Raw genomic sequence first — 22882 nt, 5'->3', positions numbered from 1 at the left:
AAACACAAGACCTATGGAAAGCAATACAAAATTGTTGATTTTAATGTGGAATAAAGCTCATGATTCCACAAGTGTAGCCAGAAGGCAAATACAAAGATGTTGGATAAGACCCATGAGGTCCAGCCAGAAACAGTTTCTATAGAACTGTTTAGTTTAGCCTGTGTGCATACAGGGTAAATATATATGTGCGTTTGTGTATGCCTACAAACACATATTTTTACTATATATGTACTTGTAGATGTTTGTGCAGGTGCACGCATGCAAAAGGCATGAGCTCAACAGCCCTGGCCGATGTGCAGCTGGCTGTTTGCATGTGTACAAAGGTATATGTATACACACAGAATTAACACCAAAGGGGATTTTTCCTGCCTCTCCAGCCCAGCACTTCCTCATCCCTCCTCTCTCGTCTAAGCTCTTGGGCAGGAGGATGCTCACATCCCTCAGGGCTGCTCCTTCTCCCGTTCCAGGGCAAAAGGTGGGGGAACTCCATGAGCCTTCATGGACAGCAAAAACCCTCTCCTGCCCTCCTTCTCTGCACAGCATTGCAACATCAGCTGGAGGAAGGGCTCAGCATTCCTCTGAAGTGTCAGCCTGGGCCACAGAATTGCAGTCACAGCACTGCCTGGTGCTGCAGGTTATCGTCACACACCAGTCCTGCTCTGCTCGGATACCTGCTTTCCTAACCCAACCAAATAAAAAAGCTTTTTCCTTTTATGAAGCTTATAAAACCAACACACACACACACACATATGAGTAGCAGGCAAAGGCAACAGGAGCACTACTTACAATAGGAGGGAAGAGAGACGCCATCTCCAAGAGATAAAATTTTATTACAAAATATTAGATAGATTAATAGTTGTAGGGACTGTGTAACAAACAAAAAGCATCACCGGAAAAAAAAATAAACCTTCCACCCAAGTTTTCCAGGTCCAATTACTTTTTCTCGCTATGCTCATTCTGGGCAGTGAACGATCATGTTCAGCCCGCACAGACATGCCAAGCAATGCAGTGCTTTCCTATTTACAGCCATTCTGCTGCTATGATACAGGCTGCCAAAGCTGGGTTTGTTCTGCACAAAGCACAGGAAAGCTTGCAGGAGGAGCCCCCCAGGCTCCCAGACCTTCCCCAGTGTCTCCTATCTGCCCAGGAAAGGGACAGGGTACAGGGAGACCTTCCTTCAGCTCAGTTCCCTCTCTCTCCCCTGCTGTTGGCTTTGCTCCTTCAGCATCCCTCCCCTCCTGCCCCAGCTGCTTCTGGGGATCACAGGCAAAGCTGCCTTCAGCCACCGAACACACAGCTGGAGACAGAAATAAAGGAATAAAAACTGAGATGCTCTCTGGTTTTGCTGGGGATTCTTTCAGTGTTGCCTTTGCACTAGTAAAACATCTGCGTGGCAATATTTTGCATATAGACCAGAGGTGCAAAGATGGACTGGAGTGGGTTATTCATTATGGCACATCTTCCTCAGACCCCTATCAAAATAATCTCAAATGCAACAAAAATATAGATGTGTGTCTATGTGAGGATGAGCAGATGCATTTTTTTCTGTAGTGAAAAAAAAAAAAAAAGAGATAATCAGGTAAATTATTTCAGATTCCCCTAAGATTTAAAGCTGCCTGTTGCCTGGATCAGCATTTCTTGTTTGTCAGCATGTGGGTTTTGGCCCCAGGAGATAGAAATGGGGGCAGCTGGAGGTTTTGTCCCCAAAATAAAAGGGGGGAGCAATGAAATCCCTCTGGGAGAGTGACGGGTGAGGGGTGAGCCCACCACCAGCCCCATGGCACATGCAGTGAGCTGGTCAATCCCGTGCCCTGTAGTTTAACTCACATGTTTAGGAGGTTCAGCTCCTTTTGCCCTGATCCTGCCCTGAGGGTCTCCAAAAGGAAGCAAGAGGAGAAACCAGCAGCACCTGCCCCAGTATGTTGGCTTCTACCACTTGCACACACCAGACTTCAACACATGAAGAGACCCCACAGCCAACAGGATGAAACGTGGATAAGTCCATTGGCCCCCGCACCCACTGCTCCCCACCGAGCCATGATGGAAGAGCTAAAGTAAGGACATGAGGACGTGACCATGACCAGAGCTTGGTGGCCATGGCTGCAGTTAGCAAAAGATCATTTATGGGCCTGAAGATGCTGCAGTTCAGTTCCCAGTGAGGAGATGCATCCATCCACACGTTCCTTAATTTTGTTCAAGGAAGAATGAAAGAGAAGCTGGGGTGGGGGGAAATCAATATTCTGTTGAACGCACCAGGCCCATTATTTGTTCCTGATTTATTTATTACCTCCACAGCTGCCGGTTGAGCTGGCGTGGCCTGGTCCTTGTTCTGCCCACACCTAAGCCCTGGTAGGCTTTGAAGGGGAGCCAACGTGCCCTATGCGTCATAGCACTCGAGGAAGTGGGGGGAGGCACCTTGCAGAGCTTGGGGCAGGAAACCAGTGAGGTAGGTAACACAATCACATTCTGAACAGCAGGATTTATCGGAATTTGTTTTAAAGATGCTTCTTTGGTTCTTCTTCCCCTTTCTTTTGTCTAAAGGTGGTGAAACAGCAACAGCACAGACCAAGCGTGATGGGTGATTCTGGTTCCTCATGTATGTGGTCAAGGCATAAGCAGAGCCTCCCTTCGGAGAAAGGCACAGCATGTTCTGGGAAGCCAGAGCCCACAGGTGAGTTTCTTGCTGTCCCCAGGGTGGCTTTGAGACCCACTCTGGTCCCCTCAGATTCATCTGGAATCACATTTCATCTTGGAAGCAGAAATGCTACGGACGTAACCAGAAAATCTATCCAAGCAGGGCAAATGCCCTGGGTTCGACAGGATACAGCTTCTGCACTGTCCCTTCTGTGAGTATTTCATACTTTCTTCTGTGCCCCCACAGAGACTGGGGCTGTCAACCCAAGCAGCCATGGGCCGCAATTCTCCATGTCACCAGTGCCAATCATGGCCATGAAATGGGGCAGTCCACGAGGATTTCACAACTGGTGGGATACCCTGGTCCACCAGCCTCCCCAAAGGCACAAATTTGAGAGGGGCAAAACATCCCCAAGAGCTCAAGACACCAAGGAGAGCTGGTCCCAAGAGACAAATAAATAGCAGGTTTGCTGGAAGAAAGACCTTGCCACCCAAGACCCATCGCCCTGGTACTACAAGGAGCTTTGTGGCAAGATCAGTCTGTAATTATCATTCTTTTTTAATGGTATCTGTTTTAAAACCAGGAATGGTGGGGGTGGGATTCACCTTCTGTCCTGCCAGTTGATCACAGCACGGGGTTGTTCCTATGTACAAGTGGAGGAGAGGTCCCCTCGAAGAAGAGTCCCAGCTGCCCTTGGAGACACAGCAATAGAGGCGGTCCCTAGTTCTGGTGCCGCTTCATGTGCAGTGCCAGGTGGTCAGAACGAGAGAAGCACCGGCCACAGGCCAGGCACTTGAAGGGTTTGGCACCTGTGTGCTTGCGGTAGTGCCGGGTCAGCTCATCGGAGCGGGCGAAGCGCCAGTCACAGCCATCCCAGGTGCACTTGTAGGGCTTTTCACCTGCAGGGAAGAGCCACAGATCACCATCAGAACACAGAAGACAGCACGGCCACCTGCCTGCCCAGCTTGCCCTGCACCCATCTCCTGCTCCAGTATGGCTAAAAGGCACTTGGGGCTGCCCCACTTCAAGACCACAGTGATGATCTGCACTAATAAATGTCACTGCCATGGGAAGTCAGTACCTCAAGCCCGTTGGATATTGGAGCATTTCTGTGTACAAATCTTCCAGAGCTCTTTCTCTTTTTGACTAAAAAGCCAAAAATTGCTATTTTTGCTGTTAATGTGGGATAAGGGTGCACCATGAAAAAAAAGAGGCTCCTCAGAGCTTTGCATCTTGGAAGCCACCACCCAGTTTTCCCAGCCCTGCATTAGCTGGACGCTGAGTTTTCCTGGGATCATCAGGCATGACATAATGCCTCCTCCCCACACACACACCTATTCCCCAACCGAAATCAATGGCATTATGCAACCCCCTGCCAGCTGGGAACTGGGTTGGAGAAGCCCGTGCCCGCCAGCAGTTCCTGGCTACCGCACTGAACCCTGGCTGCAGCCCTCTCCCTGCTTGGGTGTGGTGCTCTCAAATATTAGCCCTCACTCTTAACAGCCTGAACAAGCAGGCAGAGTTCAGGGAATGTGCTGACTTTCCCAACCTCAAATATTTACTGTTTCATCGGCCAATTGCTGAGCGCACCATCGCGGCATGAAGGCACGCACGCACGCAGCGTGCATGCATGGGCATGTGCACAGTGCTCCGGCACGCTCACCAGCAAACGGCCTGATCCTCCCCCAGCCCTGCTGCCAGACGGGCTGCGGATTTGGCTGGGAAACAGAAAACACACGGCCGTAGCAAAAGCAGCAGCCTCCAACACACACCAGACCAAATACTCTAGGGTTGAATGCACAGGGGTGGATCTGGAGGAGACGGGGTGCTAAGACGACATCCTGCTCCCCAAAAAGCTCCACACGGTGTGTTTTTTGATGGGGGGTAAAGGCAGCACTTGCAGTCACACTTGAAGGCAGGTGCAGGGGTCTGTCAGCAATCATGCTGGCATGTGAAAGCGAGATTTGCACTGTGCAACCACAGACATTGTCCCAGGCAGGTGACCTGGCTGGGTCAACCCCACCAAGGCCCTATAGCTTCAAACAATACCAGGTTGAGCTCCAGAATGGAGGGAAAATGCTTTCCATTGTCCCGTGAGCTGGCTCCATCTCCCAGGACAGCACGGCAGGGCAAGCTCAAACAAAGGGCCTGAGCTGGCATTCCCAGCCCTGGGGGGCGGGGAGCAGATTGGTTATATATTTAATCTCACAATGGCACCCAGGAAATGAATAGTGTCTCCAGGAGATGAATACAGCCCAGCCCATGGCAACGGACAAACTGCAAGAAAAGACCTGAGTAATGGTGTGCTCCCACGGTCTTAACCCCTCCTGGCAGAAAGAACAGATCTCAAAAACTGAATGCAGACACCCTGAGTTTGCCTGCATGTAGCCTTCAACTTTGGGTTCCCATTTTTTGGCCACCATTGGCAGCTCTCCTGGAGGCTCAGGTCACTTCCTGGGCCCCCTGCCCTTCCTCCTGCAGCAGGTGAGCTGGAAGATGGCAACCAACCTTGGTTTCCTGCCTTGTTACTGGGAAACACGGAAAAATGACTGCACTTTATTGGGTTCAAAAACCACCCAAGTTTGCCTGGATACATCTTTATAGCGTGGTTTGTAGGGACAACGTGTGTCTCATATAAGCTGCATCCCTAAGTGGTGCTTCAAAAAGGAGAGGAAAAAGAGAGATTTAATTTTAGAGCCAGACCCCTCATGTGGCCCCAAGCGCAGATCACCGTTGTGACCAAGGTTTATCGGTGCTGGGACAATGTCCTTCCTGCACGTCTCTGCCACCCCTTCCGTGTCGCTCCCTGCCCAGAAATACTGAACCTCATGCACAAAGAGAGTCTTCTGGCCAGCTTGTGGGAAGGGCTGATAAGGTGGAAAAGGAACGGAGCCAAGTACAAGAGCTGATTCCCAGCCTCAGGATGGGTTTTGTTCGTTGTTCATAAAAAAGAAAAGTGAACTCTGGGCCAGCTTAATTGCTTTCAGTAAAGATCAGCCCTCCTATAAAAGAGATTTATGAGGGCACTGATGGTTCCTGGACTACCTGGTGATCTGATAAAGTTTCAGGTATAATAAATACCTTAATGAGGAGACCTGTGCTTGAATGCACAAGTGAGCTGGGTCTGCTGCAGGCCAGCTGGCTGTGGTGGGAGCATGGGGACACCAGCCCTTGCCTCACCTCAGCACCCTCACCCTACAGTCAGAGGATGGCCACCAGGCAGCAAGCAGTCTCACAGAAGAGATGAGCTCACTATGAGCCCAGAAAATCCAGCTTGGGAGCCATGGACACCTCTTCAGAGGTCAAAGATTTGCACCATGTGCCAATAAGCAATTTTTCTGTTGGCTAGGCAGGATCTGAGCTGGCCAGGATTTGTGAGATCTGGAAGGAGGATCCTTCAAGCCACACATGACAGAGGACTGGGGACACCTCCTCCTCCCAGCCCAGTGGGAGAGCCTCCTAGGAGTTTTCTGCATCCTAGATTATCCCTCCAGAAGGCAAGGAAGCTGCATAAAGTTTTCAGAAACCAGTGCAACCATTGGGTTTTTGTTACCATTAGCATCAATAGGCTGTCCTGACAGCCACCCCAGCTCAGGGCTGGCAGGGTTTGCTGGCAGGATTTGGTGCTCTTACCTGTGTGAGTCCTTTGGTGTGCCTTCAGGTGGGAGCTCTTGGTATACACTTTCGTGCAACCTGTGAAAACAGCAAAGACAACTTCCCAGTGAAAAAGGGGCTCCTGTTGGAACAAACCTAGAACACTCATGTTTGGGATTAGGGACAGAGTGGGCCTTTTCAGCACACTGAGTAGCAGGATGTAAATAAGCCTGGACATCTCCATTCTGCTTCAGCAATACCTAAAGACGTTGTTCTTGTTCTCCAGCACAGACAAAACACTGACAACTCTCCATCTCTTGCTACACCATGACGCTCATAGGCACTGTGCTGGGAACAATAGGGGATAAAGCCAGACCCCAGCTTTCAGAACTTCCCTGGCCTTCCAGGCAGGATGGAAATATCAGATTCACCACCACAAGCTGCGAGCTGCTGCTCTGGGCTCCAGAGACCACTGGTACCACTATGGTAAAGTGGGAGGGAAAGTGGGCTCTGCAACAGACTTAGCAGGCATGATGAGGCCGGTTCCCGAGAGGCACAAGGTGGGACATTTTTCAGATTAGCACCATTGAGTTAATCAGAGAAAGGTTCCCAGCAGAAACATTGTGATTTTGGCAAGAGTTTCAACAACAAACACTGCCCAATGAATGACTGCCCATTGTTCCTTTCACCTGGTCTGAAGAAGCTCCTCATGCTGCCTTTATGGCCCTGCTTCATTTAGTTTTGACATGAATATTAAAATGTAAATTTGAATTTTTATTACCCTTCTAATCAACACAGTCATATTTTTTCTTAACATGTTTCCACATCATCTCATAAAGCCTTGTGCTACTTCCCCATTCACTTGCAAAGTACAGTTTATTTTCCCAATGCTGGCATTGCCACCAAACTAACACCACACCTGCAGATACTATTTGCCATCCTGGAGAGCAGCATCCCTCCCCACTGGACTTTGCAGACATTAAGAGCAGTCATCATTCCAAGTGAGATGGAGTCAAAAAAAGGCCTGAGCTCTTAGGAAGATTTCTCTGAAGGCCCCCAGCAATGCACTGTATACCTCTTCCCACCAACAGTCTTTAAGCAGTTTTGGGTTAGACCTTCATTTTCCAAACCTTTCATATGCCAGCAGAACTCTCAGCAGCCCAGATCCTTTAGCACCACTGCTCGTAAAGACTGGGGCATTACAGTTCCCAACCTCTGCTCCCCTTTGTTGGAGAAACACACCTGTGCTCAGTCACAGCTTTCCAGCAGAGAGAGGACAGAGAGGCTGAGCACACTCCATGGAGCCCAGTTTAGCTAAAACTTTTTGGTTTTTCAGAAAAAGATGTCTCTAAAAGAGAGAGTGTTCATTCAGCTAAAGGAGAAGCAAGTAACTTCTGGCTGGATCTACCAGCTCCTGATCAGCAAGGACACATGAAAGTCACTATACCCTCCCAGTGGCAAAGCTCCTAACAATGAAAACCAAAATGACTGATCAACACTTTCTGTTCTGGCAGTTCCCTTTATTGTGATGGGCTATCCCAGGTTCCCTGTGGCCCACAACCCCATTAGCCAAGCAGGAGGGCAAACAGCCAGTTTGTGCAGAAGAAAGCCCACCTGGACATCACTTTGCCCTTCCTCTATCCCTTCTCAGCTTCCAAGAAAAGCTAACATCTGGCAAAAGGCTGAACACTCAGTAGAGGGAATGTTTTTTTGTTTTTGTTTTTTGTTTTGCCGTGGCACAGTCTGTGGAAGTCCCTGTCACAGTATTTGCTTGCAACAGGTGCTTCAGAAAGTGAAGGCCAATCTCTGCATTTCAGCTTCTCTCTGTTTGCACTTCTGCCTTGATGCAAACAAGACTGAAACAGGCCAAGCTCTAAGCAGAAAGGAGGTGAGCTAGTGCCTAGGGCATAAGACTGGGAAACAAAATGATCTTTTTTCACCATCTGCAGGACCCTGCTTGGCCCCTTTTGCTAAAGAAGAGGTCAGGGTTGAGGATTCCCCATTCTTTCTCTCCCGTACTCTTAGAGCAGCCAGTCTGGCTTGTAGGGGAGCTGCACCTTGGTAATACGTCCTGAAGGACATGACTCTGACCAATCCTGACTGAAGCAGAGGAGCAGCCTCCATCCCAGAGCCATGGTCCATCCACACCACCTCTGTCCTATCTCCCACAACTGTGAGCAGGAGGCAGACAATTCAGCACACGCTGCTAATTGCAAAAATATGCAATTAGCTTTCAGCAAAACATCAGAATCATAGAATCACCTAGATGCCGTACCTGAGGCCACTGATGGGTATGATTCTTTTCTCTTTGCAAAGGAAGAGAATTTGGGTGCCATAAAGAGACTAAAAATGTTGCTCATGGAAATCAGTAGATGGTTTGCCACATCTCATGGGAGGATGGGAATGGAAAGTTAGACAGGAGGCATGGTTTTGCCCATGTAGAGTACAGTGGACTCTTAAGGCAGTTGGTTTTTGGGAGCAACCCCATGCTTGGATAGCACCCTCTACCTCTCAGAGCCAGGCTTGCTACTGCCAGAGTTGGAAAAGGGAAGGGAGGAGAAAATGCATCAATGGGAGCAGACAGGACCAGCCTCTTCTACTCCCTTGGTGGTTGGAGGACCTTGCTTCCCTGGGGCTTTCCACTCAGTGCCATGTCACCTTTCTTCACACAGACAGAGTGATTCCTGGTCAATCTCCAAGCAGCCCGCAGTCTCCCTGTGCCAAGAAGGGATCCCAAAACCAAGACAAAACAGTGAAAATACCTGGGTAATCACAATGATGGATCCTCCTTTTCTCCAGCTCAGGGTTGTTGCGTCTGTTATATTTGAGGGTCTGCATGACAGTGTGCCCTTGGCAGAGGGTTCCAAGGCTGCTGGGGACTGGAGGGACCTGGGATGATTGGACCAGCTTCAGTCCAAAAGTAGCTTCATAGGATGGTGGGGGAGAGATGGTGTTGATGAGCTCTGGTTGATTTTCTGGGCTGCCAGGCTGCGAGTTGGGGGGTGAAGGTGGCAGGTTCACCCCTGGCACAGAATAGAACTGACCTGAGATGTTGAAATTTTCCTGTCCTTGGGAGACATGTGGGTACTGCTTAACTGGCCCTCCAGCCTGGACATGTCTGTGAAGCACACTGGACATGGCGTTACCTGTGGACATGGTGACACCATTGAGGCTGTTGATGGCTGTGGTGCTGTTTGAGGAGGGCGTCAGGTTGGTAAGATCAGCGTTGCCATTGCCAAGAGGCATCTGATAAAACTGGGCTTGCTGTGAACTGCTGGATAGCGAGATATCAGAAGGCATCTCCTGCTTGATGAAGATGTTGTTGACTGCCACTGACTGGGGCATGCTAAAGACACTGGTGAAGTCAGGCAGGGTCTGCGTGGAGCCTGATGTGGAAGAGCAAGGCTGGGAGAAGCTGGTGCCAGGCTCCGTCTTGATCTGCGTGAATGGTGCCATGGGTTTGGGGGATCGGTAAAGTCCAGTGCGTAAGTGCGTGGTGTCGGGCAGGATCACATTGATGTTCACGCTGTAAGGCGTGGAAGTGGGTTTCTCTGTTGAGAAGAACTCATCTACCACAGAGGCACTCTCCCGGCGGTATTTCTTGTCTGGTATCATGGGGATGGGGGGCATCTGGTTGGAGAGGTACTTATCCATTTCAGATCGTCCCTGGGGTGAAAAATACAGGGAACAGAATTTGTGAAGAACAAGCTTTATAGGAGTTCAATGTTCAGTGTGTATTAGAGGGGAACCAGGAGAGCTACAAGCCCAGGTATCAGGTGTTGCAGCGATCAGCTTCGCTCTCTGACTCCCAGAAATGATGTCACGCTGTCCTCTGTCCCACTTCCCTCCTACCTACCTGCAGTGGTACCAAAGGCTGAGCAAGGCCAAGGATGCCATCATGAAAGAAGTTCATCCTGATAATGATGAGGCTGGAGATATTCAAAACCTGCCTGGACACTTGCCTGTGTAACCTACTCTGAGTAACTTGCTTTAGCAGGGTGGCTGAACTAGATGATCTCCAGAGGTCCCTTACACCCCCTACTATTCTGTGATTCTGTGATTGACCACAGTTCTTTGGTCCCACAGATGACAGCATCAAGTACTAGACATGGGATAAAACCTGGAGCTCTGCCCAAGTCAGCCTGGATGTGTTTGGAGTAGCTCACCCTAGACATGTTGACTCTGGCCTGCTTTAAACTCAGCAGTCCTCATTTTACTTTAGGGTGGACAATATTGAGAAAATTAATTGAGACAATTAATCGAGAGTAATTTTGGCTACAGTGCTAGAAACCTAAGTGATGTTGGCACAAATTTCATGGACTGTGAGCCTAAAATGGAAACTGCCAGGCATGCTGTTGCTGTCTTGTCTTAGTAAAATGACTCAGCCCTTGGCCAACCTCTGGTCGAGTTCTACAGCCTGGATTGCCAGGCTAACAGAACCTATAGCTCACCCACTGCTTGTCAGAGTTCATGCCTGATGCAGCATCCCACTGGATCCAGGCCCAATAATTCAGCAACCTGATGGAGCAACCCGCTAGGAAACTCATCCCCTGGCATTTGATGACTCAACTTTCTGCTCTTTGTGGTTAAATACACAAGCACTAATGCTCTTCTATAAAGCTACAGCCTTTAATTATGTGGTTATCCCTGTGTCAAGCTGATTGCAAAGCCCTCATAGACTCATTGATATGTAGAGGAGCTGGCAAAACTGCAGGGCTTCCCTGGCAGAGCCTACAGTGCACTTGAGGAGTGCAGGCTGCTCCCATCCCACACCCATTATGCTTGAGCCGAGGGCTGTGCCGCTGTGAACTATGCCACCAGGCCAAAGTCATCTCTGCCGTAAGTTCATTGCTTTTATCAAAGCTGGACAGGATCCAAGGTACTTTCCTCGCCCTTTCCAGTGAAACACATCACCTGTGCTTCCAGAGAATTCAAAGAGCCTATGCACCTCTGCAAGTCACACTGGCAATGCACGACTAAGCTGGCTTCCACCCAAACACAAGTACATGCCACCAATACATCCTCTTCTGCATGAGTGGAAGCTCAGAGCAGAGGACCCATCCTTGGGCGCTGTTCCAAAATCCTGACCCCTTTTCTGCTCCCCCCACAGCACCCAGAATGGGAGAGCCACACCATACAGGGAGCTGAGCCCTGGGTGCTGCTTGTGTGCCCACCCTGGCACCAAACCGGACCCCTGGGTGGGACCGGAGGCTCCAGATGCCGCGCATACCTGAGCGATGAAACGGCCCCACTTGCTGGGGGAGTGAAGCAGGGGGAAGGCGCTGGATGCCTTTTACTTCTGCCCTTCCCTTATCTCTGGTATTTGAGTTTCTCACCTTCAGTTCCCAGGAAAGGTCTCCCCCCCACACTCAAATGGGTTCTTATGCAGCGGGTGGCCAGGCAGGTATATTCAGTGGAGAAAGGACTCTAAGTTTGGATTCCAGGCTGCACTGTCACTAAGAGACCATCCATCTGTCCACCTGCTGTCACTGCCTTCCCCTGCCCAGTGTCTCCCATCCCTCTCTCCTCACCTCTACCTGCAGATCAAGGTGTGCTTGGTCCCACTCCATGGAGCCTCATAAATCCACTTCTGATCCTAGGCAGCCCCAGGGGAAAAGGGCTGCTAGGGCACAACTTCTCAGAAGAGCAATCAATCGTCCTTGATGGGACAGGGAAGACTTTCAGCCCTGTCCTTGGCTGCAGAATCACTGCAGGGGTGGAGGTTCCACCCTACTGGAACTTAGAGCATCACAGTGATGCTGGTGATGCTCTAGAACTTGCAGGACCCCAGAGGTGTCCTCAGAAGAGCTGTTTGATTTGTTTGTGGCCCAGGAAAACCTAGCAACACTAGGCAGCTCCTTGCTTGCTGGGCATTGAGCAAATACTTAACACCAAACCATTCACCTAAGCACCTCCCACCTAACACTTTACCCCAAAACCACTCTTCATTTCACAGCTGACACAAGAGCTGGGATGACTACATGCAGGGATGCCTTCCTGTCATGCCTGGGTGGGATCCAACTCAAGAATCCCAAATGCAGGTGTCTCCTTCTAGATGCTGCTTACACCACTTATCGCAATGGAGGAGATAGCCTCACTGTCACCCAAATGGCTAGCACGGGTAGAGACACCATAGGCAGGGGGAATGCACCCCTGCTAGTGGCAGGACCTCAAGGAAGGAGAGGGGAGATGCCACCACGTCCTTACCACCTTGTTCTGAATGGGCTGCTGGATGGCCCGCACTGAGGTGGGGGGATCTCTTACAGGTACCTCTTACAAACAGGGGCAGAAACAAGCAGAGAGAGGAAGGAAGAAAGCTCTTCACCTCGAGAGTGAGAGGCATCCGCTGTTCCATCCTCATGGGGTGCAGCTGTGGAACAGACAGGGCTGTGTTAGTGGCAAGGTCCTCCTGAAGCCAGCCCACCTCCCGTATCTCAGTATATTCCACCCTTGCAGCCCCAGCCAGACCCCCAGGACATGCATTTCAGAGGCTGATGGAGGAACAAGCAGGGCTGCAGGGACAATGAGTAGAAACCTGCCCCCTAAACTGTTCTCTCTAGTACCCTATTTCCATTGGAGTTTCACCAGTGGTTCTCTTCAGAGGTTACCCAGAGCTGGGGAGCCATCCTGAGCAGCTGGGAGAACCTCCATTTTCCTCCAGCCTGGAGGTGGGAACACAGCCATGATACTGCCCTCCCTCTATTCACCAACAGCAATGTTTTTTTGGCTTGCTTTCCTCTTCAGAATCACAGGCAAGGGGAGGAGGGGCAAACCCGGTTCCCAGCTCATGCAATCACGCTCTGTTTTTTATGTCTTAATCCTCGCCAAGGGGTGGAGAGGGCCCTGACACCGTGTGTGCGGGATCAACAACAGCCTACAACACACTTTCACTCCACACCCTTCTCCTGCAGCTGCTGCCGCCTCTCAGTGTGCCATGCTTCTCCTCCACTACCATTCACCCTAACCATGAGGTTTCTCCAGGATTGTGGTAACGCCTCATCACCTCACCATAGGATCACTCACACATTTAACAGGCTGGACAATCAGAGAAGCAGGGGATGGAAACCAGATTAGGCTTCACTCTCTCTCAAAGCAAACCAGCAAAACCAACTCAACTAAGTTTTCCCACCTGTGAGGTGTACATATTCTGAGAGCTGCATCCAAATGGAAGATTTTTCTTGCAGGTTGATGACAGACCACAAAACCACGTGGCCTTGATAGGACAGGTGCCAAAAGAGCTGAGGACATAAGATCTGCCACCCCTATAGGGCTGCTGGTCCCATGGGCTGACTGGAAGCATGAACAGATGCTTCATGGTGAAGCCTCTGGGAGAGAGCTATGATGGTTTTTGGGGATTTGCATTCCATCACCTGCAAGAAACAGCTTCAATATCACATGCACAGTTCAGCCAAGCTCCTGGGAGGGCAGCTGAGGACTCTGCGGTGGCTCACATGAGGCAGGAATGACCAGAAATGCTCAGCCTGTTCCCTTCTCCCCATCTGACAGGCACAGGCAGATAATTAACTATTTTCTTGCCTCTTTGAGAACTAAGCCAATCACACAGCCACAGCGCTCAGTGCACCTCAATACTGCAAGAGCCATCCCACTCTGGCCCTATGGAAAAAGACTACACAGGGCCTTGCAGATGAAGGCCGAGCGACTCTTTGGAGGGCTCAGTGATCCAGCTTCCCTTATAAGCATTAGTAATGGCATTGCTGCAGATGAGGATGAGGCACAGGGTCAGGAGATGCCCCAGGCTTCACTGACTGCACTGACAACGGTGCCAGGAGTCATGGGTCACTAGCTCCAGCAAAAACGAAGCCAAGGGGAAACACAGCCAAAGCAGACATCAACAAAACCTCCATGCTTCAGAGGCATCTCCTCCAAACCGGGATTTTCAGTTTGGCCAGGAAGGGAATAGCTTTCAGTGCAGTAAAAATGCTGAATTTCTGCATTTTCCCCTCGAAGTCACAGTATTTATTTCTGACCATATAGGAGGGTCTTTTCAACCTGCCAGCAGAAAGAAAGCAAAAACCCATACAGACGAAGGAAAGGGCTCCCCACTCTTCTTCTCTCCCTCAAATGGATGCTCCTGTGGCCAGCAGACACAGACCCAACTCCTGCCAGCCTGCCAGCCACTGACTTCCAAAAACCCTGCAGGAGTCTCCTGCCTTGGAGGTCCCCATCCCTCATCTCAATCCCATCTGAGGCAGGCTGGGTAGTTATCAGGACACTGATCAACAAACCCAGAGCCCCAGACAACATTTCTTGGCAGGACACACAAAAATGGGAGCTTGAGCCAACCAGGCCATTTTGCCAGCGATTAACCAGGAGCATCGTTAAAAAGGTGTGAGGCACAGCCAGCAGACCAGGCAGGAGGTGGGACATGTCTTTCCCATGATTAAACGCTTTCTAATCTGAAGTTGATAAATAACAAACCGCCATAGAAACATCAAATGTGGTCACCACAGAGGAACAAGGAGAGAAATCGATGTTTGCTAAACAGGCAACGAGCTCATGAAGTTGGCAGAGAGCAGCTGGGGGGGAGGGGAGGAGGGGGAAGAAGCAAAGAGTTTCTTCGTTTCTTGGCATCTTCCAGCCCTCCTGGCCTCAGCCCCCTCCTGCTCTGCAAAGTGGGGACCCTTAGCCCCTTGCCCACTGCCCAGCTCGGGGGGTCCTCCCCAAGCATTCATGGGACAAGGGCAGCCATGGTTGGGCTGTGGGATTACGTAGTGCAGTCTGTTTCTCCTGCCTGCACCTGCATGAAACTCCAGCCTCCAAGGGAATCGGCAAACAATGGGGAGGATAATCATCAATCAAAAGCCATGGCAAGTACCTGGCAGTGCCCCTTTAAAGGGACACGTTATAAATAGACCGTATTTATATACAGATTTGGTTCAATATCAGCATTTATTGTCTCCCTAGTTAAATATTGACTTGGGTAAATATTTGTTTCTCTGATCATTTGGTTTTGATATTGACCTCGATCAACGTTATTTTCTGTTTGTTCCTCAAGTCTTCTGGAACTCTCTGCAAAACAGGATTAGTAGAGAAAGCCCCGGGACTCTTCCTTTCAAGTTCACAGGGCCCAATGCCTAGCTGCTGCAAACAGCCCAGCACGACTGCAGGCAGCAAAGCCAAACCCTGGTCTTAGGTAGGTGGGTGCCACACGTTGGTTCCTCTGATTGCTGCATCCCAAAGAGGTGAGGAGCAACTCCTGGAGGTAGCACTGCCCCTAGAGCATTCAGCATTAGGTGCAATGGGGCAAGATTCATCTTCACGAGCTTGGGCCACCTGAAGTCTCTGTGCAAGCTCTTTCTGGAGCCCATGGAGATGGCTTCCAGGGATGATCTGCCCCACCAGTTTCCAATTTTGAAATTTTCACACCTTTCTATTTGCAAGTGCACCTCTGAGAGCAAGATGAGGCCACAGGGATGCATCCTTTTCCCAAATTTTGGAGCTGGAGCTGAGCCACGCTGCCCTGGAGGGTTATTCTGGAGCTCCATTCTGCCCTTGCAGTTGAACTACCTGAGTTAATTATCACCTCTTGGAACCGAGGGATTTTCTTAAGCCCAAGATTTGCCATCGAGGCAGATGTGGCCAGATGGCCTCCGGCTGAGCCAATAGGCAGCAGTGTTTCCAGCAGGCTTGCTGACTCTGTTTGCTATTCCTTTCCTCCAACGACTGATAAGGACTCGCTGAAAGGCAGTCTACCTTGGTTATTTATCACAGAAACCATGCCACCACAGTCAGTGATCCCAAAGGCCAGAGAAAGCAGAACTCCGTCATCTAGCTCCAAGGTCAAGTACCCAGAAGAGGGCCAGTTTGGAGCAGCCAAGTTTCAGGGGGCTTTGAGAACACGAGCAGAAATCTTTCCAAAAACAACGGCTTAAATGAAGTGAAAAATATCTACAATAGACCTTAGAGGAAGCTCTGGCCCTGCTGCACCATCTCTAGGCCTTACTGAACAACACAGCCACCTGGTCCACCTAGCCTTAGACAGATCTAGGTTGGGATGAGAGGTCTCACGTCAACAGTAGAGTAAACCCCACACTGATTTTCCCTTTCCCAGAACTACCAAGCACAAAACAATTGCCTGCATGGAGCCTGAGAGTGGGTAGGAAAGAGGGACAGCTCTCTCCTCACCCATTGCTCCCTACTCTGCCCTGGCAGAAGGACAGCCCTCTGAAATTGTGTCTTCATGGGAGGGGATGACATGAGGACACCTTCTTGATAAGTGAGTCATGCCTTTGTATGCAGTTTTCTCTTTCCAAAGTGCTGTTGCTCAGCAGAGGCTGGGGCCAAGCCCATCAAAGCCAACTGGAGGATTTCCATCAACCTAAGTGGGCACACGTTGCTGGAGGCTGCACTGGATGGACATTGGTATGGATGTTTTTCTGTAAAGATCAATGATACAATGCTATTTCAAATCCTGGAAGATCAGCCCCAGGCAAAACATGCAGTTCAAATGTTCCCCCAGTTAAGGCATACAACCAAAAGTTGACCTCCAAGAGCCACACAGCCCCTGCTGCTCTCTTCAGCTACAAGCTGGCCCACCTGCAGCACCATTTCTCCATCCTGGTTGCAGCCTCTGTTCCAGCACTTCCTCTCCTCAAATCTGACTAGATGGAAGCTCTCATATGTTCTCCAAAATGGCCCAGACAAATTTATCCACTGCATGGCCAGTGGGCACTAGGTTGGTTCTTGAGCTCTCCAGCAGGTCCTGAACCAACTATGGGAGAGGCTGTTAGAGCTCACAGAGAGCTTCCTCCAGCCAGATTATGGGTGGGATTCATTCCACCTCACTCAAACCATCAGAAAGCTCATACTCATCACCCAGCCTCTTCCAATCAGAAGAAAAGATTCACATTCCCAGGGCAAGGTCTGACAAAGGCAGAGTGAGTCATCTGCTGCTTGCTGAGGCTTGTGAAGTCCTCCTGGCAATCAGCAAGTGATAAGACAGGCCAAAAAGCTTGTTCTTCCTCGTACAATGAGCGAAGCAGACCCAATACTCCATGCACGTCTGGGAGAAGCAAGGTCAGGTTTCATGTGCAGACAGAAATCCCACCATCTCTGCAGCTTTCAACTTCCTCGCCAAACCAGTTAGCAAAACAAAACAAACCCTAAGGCATGTAGAAACATTGCATTTGAGTGAGTAGGTCTTTGGGCCAACTTTTTTTCTGGGCTTGCACAGCACCTAGCATGTTACAAAGCCAAGTAAACACTGCCAGTATCACCACTGTGGACTGAGAGGACACTTAGTGCAGTCCTTTCTGGTGTGCACGCTGCCCTGCACACTTCCTGGCATCCATGCTGCCAGCAGGGTCCTCAAGCAGCAATCCTCAGAGAGTGTCCTCCAGCTTCCTTCCCTCACCATAAACCCCCTCCTTCCACATTTTCCATGCACAGAAATGAATAGCCAATTGCTCTAATTAAGGGAGACTGATCAGGGCACAGGCTGAAAGGTCACATGGAGAAGGGTGCTGAGCCCTGGAGAAGATCCAGCAGGAGCATTTCATAGAATGGATGCCAGGCCCTGGAAAACATGAGGTATCCCAGAGATGATATCAAACAGCCAGTCAAGCTAATGATCAAGTTCTCTCAAAAGGACGATGCAGAGCCACCAAAATACCAAACACTGAAGACGCTCGCAATGAAACGTTCTGTTCTAAAATAACAACAGATTGAACAGTCAGAAAGGAGTGACTGAACTTTTCCATTTCGTTTAACAGATTTGAGTCATTTCCACCTATTAGAGAACACCATCAAACCTTGCATTCTTTGCAGGGGTTTTCATCGAAAGCCTTAACCCACCCCTCCTTTTGTTTAGCTCCCTCTGCTAGCAAAAAAACTGATGTACAGGCAAGGATGCCGTGAAGGGCTGGGCTGGCTGGTGAGCAGGCATCTGCATCTCCCTGCCCACTCCGAGATGGGCTCACATTTGTGAAGCAGTCGCCTCAGATATGACAGGGGTGGTAGTGGATGGACAACAGACTGCACTCCTACAAGAAATAAGTAGCTGTGTTTTTGGAGGCTGGAGGATCTGACCTGACTCTAATGAGACAGATCTCTTGCCATTCTCCTGCTAGTACTGGAAATACTACAAGGAGTAAGGTCATTAAATACATCTGAATACTTGCAAATCCTGTCCTTGGTGGAAATTCGAAGGTCTCTCATCACATTAAAAAAAAATTAAAAAATAATTTTCAAAGAATTCTCCAAGCATTTCTGAACTTAATGAAAGAATCTTTGTTTGAGTTTCAATCTAAGCTTGGAAGGGGCTGAGCCTCTTTGATGTGGGAAACAGCCCATGGGGTTTTTTTGAGAGTTTTCATGCTAGCTCAAGTTCTGAGAACATCTGAATTGTAAACACTGGTTATCCAATCCCCAAACACCAACAGTACCCTGTGACTCACCTAATTCACCAATGGAGCACAAGGAAAGCAAATATTCTAATCAAGGGGCTCAGCTAACAAGACGGTGGTAAGTGCGATTATTTGCAGTGGATGGGTTAGATAAAGGAGCTCACTGGACCAGGGAACAAAGTAGCGTAGGTAGCTGACCAAACAGGTTTGAGAGAGGAAACTTGGTAGTGGATGATGCACCGGTCAGAAATGAGCTGCCCTAAACCTTCGTGAGTAATTCCAACCTACGTGTGCCTCCCACAGCCATTCAGAAAGAGTGATAAAGGGAAATCCGTTGCATTTATTACGACTCGGAGTCCCCTGCTCGCTCCCTCCCTCCCCTCCCTGCCTTTTTAGTGGTCAGAGACAAGCAAACACGTTTTCCTGGCTGATTTGCAACCTCCCTCATTCCGGGAAACAGCAGGAGGAAAGGCAGCAGCACACCTGCAGCCCCCCTGGCTGCATCCCCTCCTGCAGCCGCCCGCCGAGCGCAGCGTCCCGGCGGAACAATCGCCCTTTGTGCCACGTGCACAAAGCCACTGTGCTCCCACAGCTCAAAATTCAGCCAAGCTGCTTCGTCCCACACCTCACCACCAGGGAGTCTGTGCGTCTGGGGGATGCAGCAAAATTAAACCGTAGTGGTAGCGGCTGAGTTAAGCTGAGCTCACCACCACCCCAACAGGTCTCCTCGTGGGGAGATGGGGATGAGCCCATCCTCTTTGCAGACACCAGCTCAGTTCCCTGCAGACACCTGCCAAGCACAGAGACCACCAGATGTGCAGATCTGCAGGCTGGTCCTGGAGGCTGTGGGCACCAGTTGATCCCAGCATGATGACTCCAGTCCCCTCTAAGCACACATCACCCCAGTTCCAAGCATGCTGTGCAGGGCACTGGGTCACTGAAGAACAGGAAAGCACATCCCTGCACCTCACAAGACCCACTAGAGGAAAGGGAGGCAATCAGAACATATCCCAAAGTTGGAGGGGACCCACAATGACCATTGAGTCCAACCGCTCGCTCCACACAGAACCACGAATATCCAGTGTTTGAGAATGATGTCCAGATGTTCCTTGAACTCGGACAGCTCAGGGCCATGCCCACTGCTCTGAGGATGTTCCATGCCCATCATCTTCTGGGGTAGACCCATTCCCTGACCCCGTGCCCCTTCCCTGACACAGCTCCATGCTGTTCCCTTGGGCCCCATAGCTGCCACAGAGAGCAGAGCTCAGCACTGCCCTCCGCTCCCTGTGAGAGCTGCAGCTGCGTGAGGGCTCTGCTCAGCTCCTCTGCTCTGGACCCAACAGACCCAGGGACCCTCACACACCGTGTCCTCCAGGCCCTTCCTCATCTCTGTAGCCCTTGTTTAGATGCTCTCTGATAGCTTTACATGCTTCTTATCTTGAGGCACTCAAACCTCGAGGTGAGGACACACCAGTGCAGAGCAGAGTGGGACAATCCCTTCCCTCGCCTGGTGGCAGTGCTGGCTCTGTACACCCCGGGGCACAGTTTGCCCTGTTAGCTGCCAGGACATGCAGTCGTGGCAGGAGATAGGCTGCGTTTTCTCTGTTCTCTCTTCACAACCACTTCTGCATTGGGTCCTGACCTCACCCAGTGTTGCAGCAGGCCCAAGTGATCCTCCAGCATCAGCTCTGCAAGACCTGCAACCAGCGTGACCCACTGAATCACCACAGCCATCCTCAAATCCTACAACAGGACTCCCCTGTCAGGCCCCATTCTCCCCAGTTTTAGCAATCCAGCCATAGTGATGAGTCCTCGCAGCACCTTGTGCTGCTCACCAGCTGCACGAAAACACACTAGGAGCCAGCTCCTGTCCCACGTGCTTGGCAGGGACCAAGGAACATGCCACCACCATCATGCTCCTGGCCATACAGAATCATCCCCTGGGTCACAGAGACCTGTTCTCATGACCTCACTTCACCAGCTGAGGGGCAGCTCTCACAGGAGGGCAGGGTCTGGGTTTGCACTGCAGAGGACAACACCTGCACCCAAGGAAGGCAGGTGGAAAGCTGCGGGTGGCTCCAAGAGGCTCAGGGCACTCAGAAGTGGGGTCACTCAGCTGCCCGAGAGCAAACCCAGCCCAGAGGGATGCAGCCCCCTCTCTGACAGCAGCCAGCCCTGGGGGTGCCGCAGTGGGAACGTCTCCTTCTTCCCTGGAACACCTCCCCGAATGCACCTTGGGTTTGTTTATTTACCTTCTCCCTCTCCCTTCTAGTACCAGCCTCTTGAGATTTAAAGGGAAAAATTCTTTTTGGTCAATCCAGCCGAAACTGGAATGGGAAAACATTTCTATCCCCTTTCTTTTCGCTTTGTAATTTGGGTCAAAGTAGCTGGCAAGGCTGAGAAAAGGGCCAAAACAAGTGCAAACTCCATGAATGCCCAATCTCCTCCCAACACGGATCACATAATGTTTCCACCAGCAAAGAGCTGCCCCCCTCCCCTTGTTAGAGCAGCGATTTGTGGAGTGGGGAAGAGGACTGAGATAAGGAGACCACGGTGGGCAGGCTCCTGGGGGCACTGGGACACGCTGTGGGGCCGGAGCAGTGACGGGTCACAGCCCTGTCCGGCAGCACCAACAGCCAGCCCCGTCCTGGCAAGCCATGGCAGAGGGCAGAGCGGGACGAGGTGTCCCCATGGGGCAGCCATGGGGCTGGGAGCCGCCCTCCCGCCACCTCGCGGGGCCCCGCTCACAGCAGCACTGGGAACACGGGGATCATCAGCCATGGCCCCGCTCGCCCCGTGTGTCTGGGGAAAGAGGCCGGAACTGCAGCTCCCATTTGATTCCCATTGGGAAGGACGGCCTTGTGGCAGGGAGAGGCGCCGGCACCCTAAATCCTGGTCTTTATCCGCAGAGAACAGTGAGGGGGGAAACACTGGGCTGGGGAATTTTCAGGTGCATTCTTTCCCTGCCATGAGGCAGAAATAAGACTAATAATCATAGAAATGCTCCCCTTGCACCATGCAATCCCAGTGTCTGTGGTGTCCCCAATGGCGCAGGGCCCTGGGTGCTCCCTGCAGCGAGCAAAACCCATTCCAGGCACAGAGCTCTGCTCCAAAACTCCAAAACAGCAGCACAGAGCAGTGCAAGGAAGGGAAGGAGAAAAATATGAAACCAAACACGGCCGGGAGAAAGAGCCACAGAGAGGAAAGGATGAGCAGGCAAAGCGGTTGAGGTGCTGAAAAGCAAGAGAAAAAGCAGAATCAAACCCCATATAAATTGAACAAAACAGAATTAAAGCAAATGCACGCAGTTATCGGTCTTCAGCCGGAGGCTGTAGCAGCCTACCGGGGGCCTCCGCCTTACCTGTGCCAGGTCAGGAGGGTTGTCCGGGGCCCTGGCAGGCGGTTTGATGTCCTCAAAGACGGAGGTGTCCTCGCCAGGCTCCCCCGACATGGTGACGGGCTTCAGCGGGGTGAACGCTGAGGAGTCGTCGGGGAGCGGGGCGCGCAACACCAGCCCGCTGCTCATCCCTGTGTGTGCCACTGCCAGGGACGGAGCTGGGGGACAGGGAAAGGGAGAGAAGAAAAGGGGGCGGATGGGAAATGGGGGAAAGGTGGAAAGGGGGGCGGAGAGGAAAGGGGAGAAGAGGGGGACGGAAGGGAAAAAAGGAGAAAAAAGGGGAAAAGGAGGAAAAAAAAGAAAAAGATGAAAAAGGAGAAAAAGGGGGGGGGGGAAATGACAAAAAGGGGGGGAAACAAAGGAAAAGTATATATAACGATGGAAGAATACAAAAGAAAAAGAAAGGTAAAAAATAAAAAATAAATAGGGGAAGAAATGGGGAATAGTACAATTATTTTTTTTTTTTAAAAAAAAGGGGGTTGGGAATAGAAGGCGAAAAAAAAAAGGGAAGGAAGGGTGGGGAAGGAGAAGACGCCGGCAGTGCGGCCCCGGAGCTGGCTGGGAGCCGGGTGCCGGGGAAGGCTTTACCTGGGCTCGGAGGAGGAGATCGCCGACCTGCAGCGCGGTGAGGCCGGGCCGGGCCGGGCCGGGCCAATCAGGCCCCGCCGCGGCCCCGCTGCCGGCCCCGGGCGGATAAAAGCGGCCTCGGGGCGCGCCCGACTCCGCTCGGTCCCGCGGGGACCCGGCACGGGACGGCGGCAGCGGGGTGGGTCGGTCGGGGTGCGCTCAGCCTGGGGGGCTCCACGTGGGGCGGGGGTCCTCCTTCCTCAGCGCTCGGCTGCGGAGACGGGTGAAAAGGAAAGCGAGTGGGTGAGGGGGGAAGGAGTTCAC

The 22882-nt window shown here is 51.2% G+C and overlaps 1 protein-coding gene across 7 annotated transcripts; it reads right to left on the bottom strand.

The window, feature by feature from the left end:
- Positions 1-3175: 3175 nt before the first annotated feature.
- LOC116229724 (Krueppel-like factor 5) lies at positions 3176-22140 on the bottom strand. 7 transcript variants are annotated; one of them, XM_031594397.2, is made up of 5 exons: positions 21956-22140; positions 12555-12599; positions 8992-9895; positions 6269-6328; positions 3176-3534 (listed from the first exon to the last, which is right to left on the bottom strand). In XM_031594397.2, exons 1-5 carry the CDS (start codon positions 22118-22120, stop codon positions 3356-3358), a joined length of 1353 nt encoding a protein of 450 aa, XP_031450257.1. In that variant the 5' UTR covers positions 22121-22140; the 3' UTR covers positions 3176-3355. The 7 variants fall into 7 exon arrangements, with proteins under 7 accessions (XP_031450257.1, XP_031450259.1, XP_031450260.1 ...); XM_031594399.2 differs by lacking the exon at positions 21956-22140 and adding an exon at positions 20237-20529; XM_031594400.2 differs by lacking the exon at positions 21956-22140 and adding an exon at positions 20416-20522.
- Between the last annotated feature and the right edge of the window lie 742 nt (positions 22141-22882).

Source organism: Phasianus colchicus, chromosome 14 (genome assembly GCF_987193195.1).
Source record: "Phasianus colchicus chromosome 14, bPhaCol1.hap1.1, whole genome shotgun sequence".
Lineage (NCBI taxonomy): Eukaryota > Metazoa > Chordata > Aves > Galliformes > Phasianidae > Phasianus > Phasianus colchicus.
The sequence above is the reverse complement of the archived record's forward strand: the minus strand, read 5'-3'. Positions and strand labels throughout refer to the sequence as shown.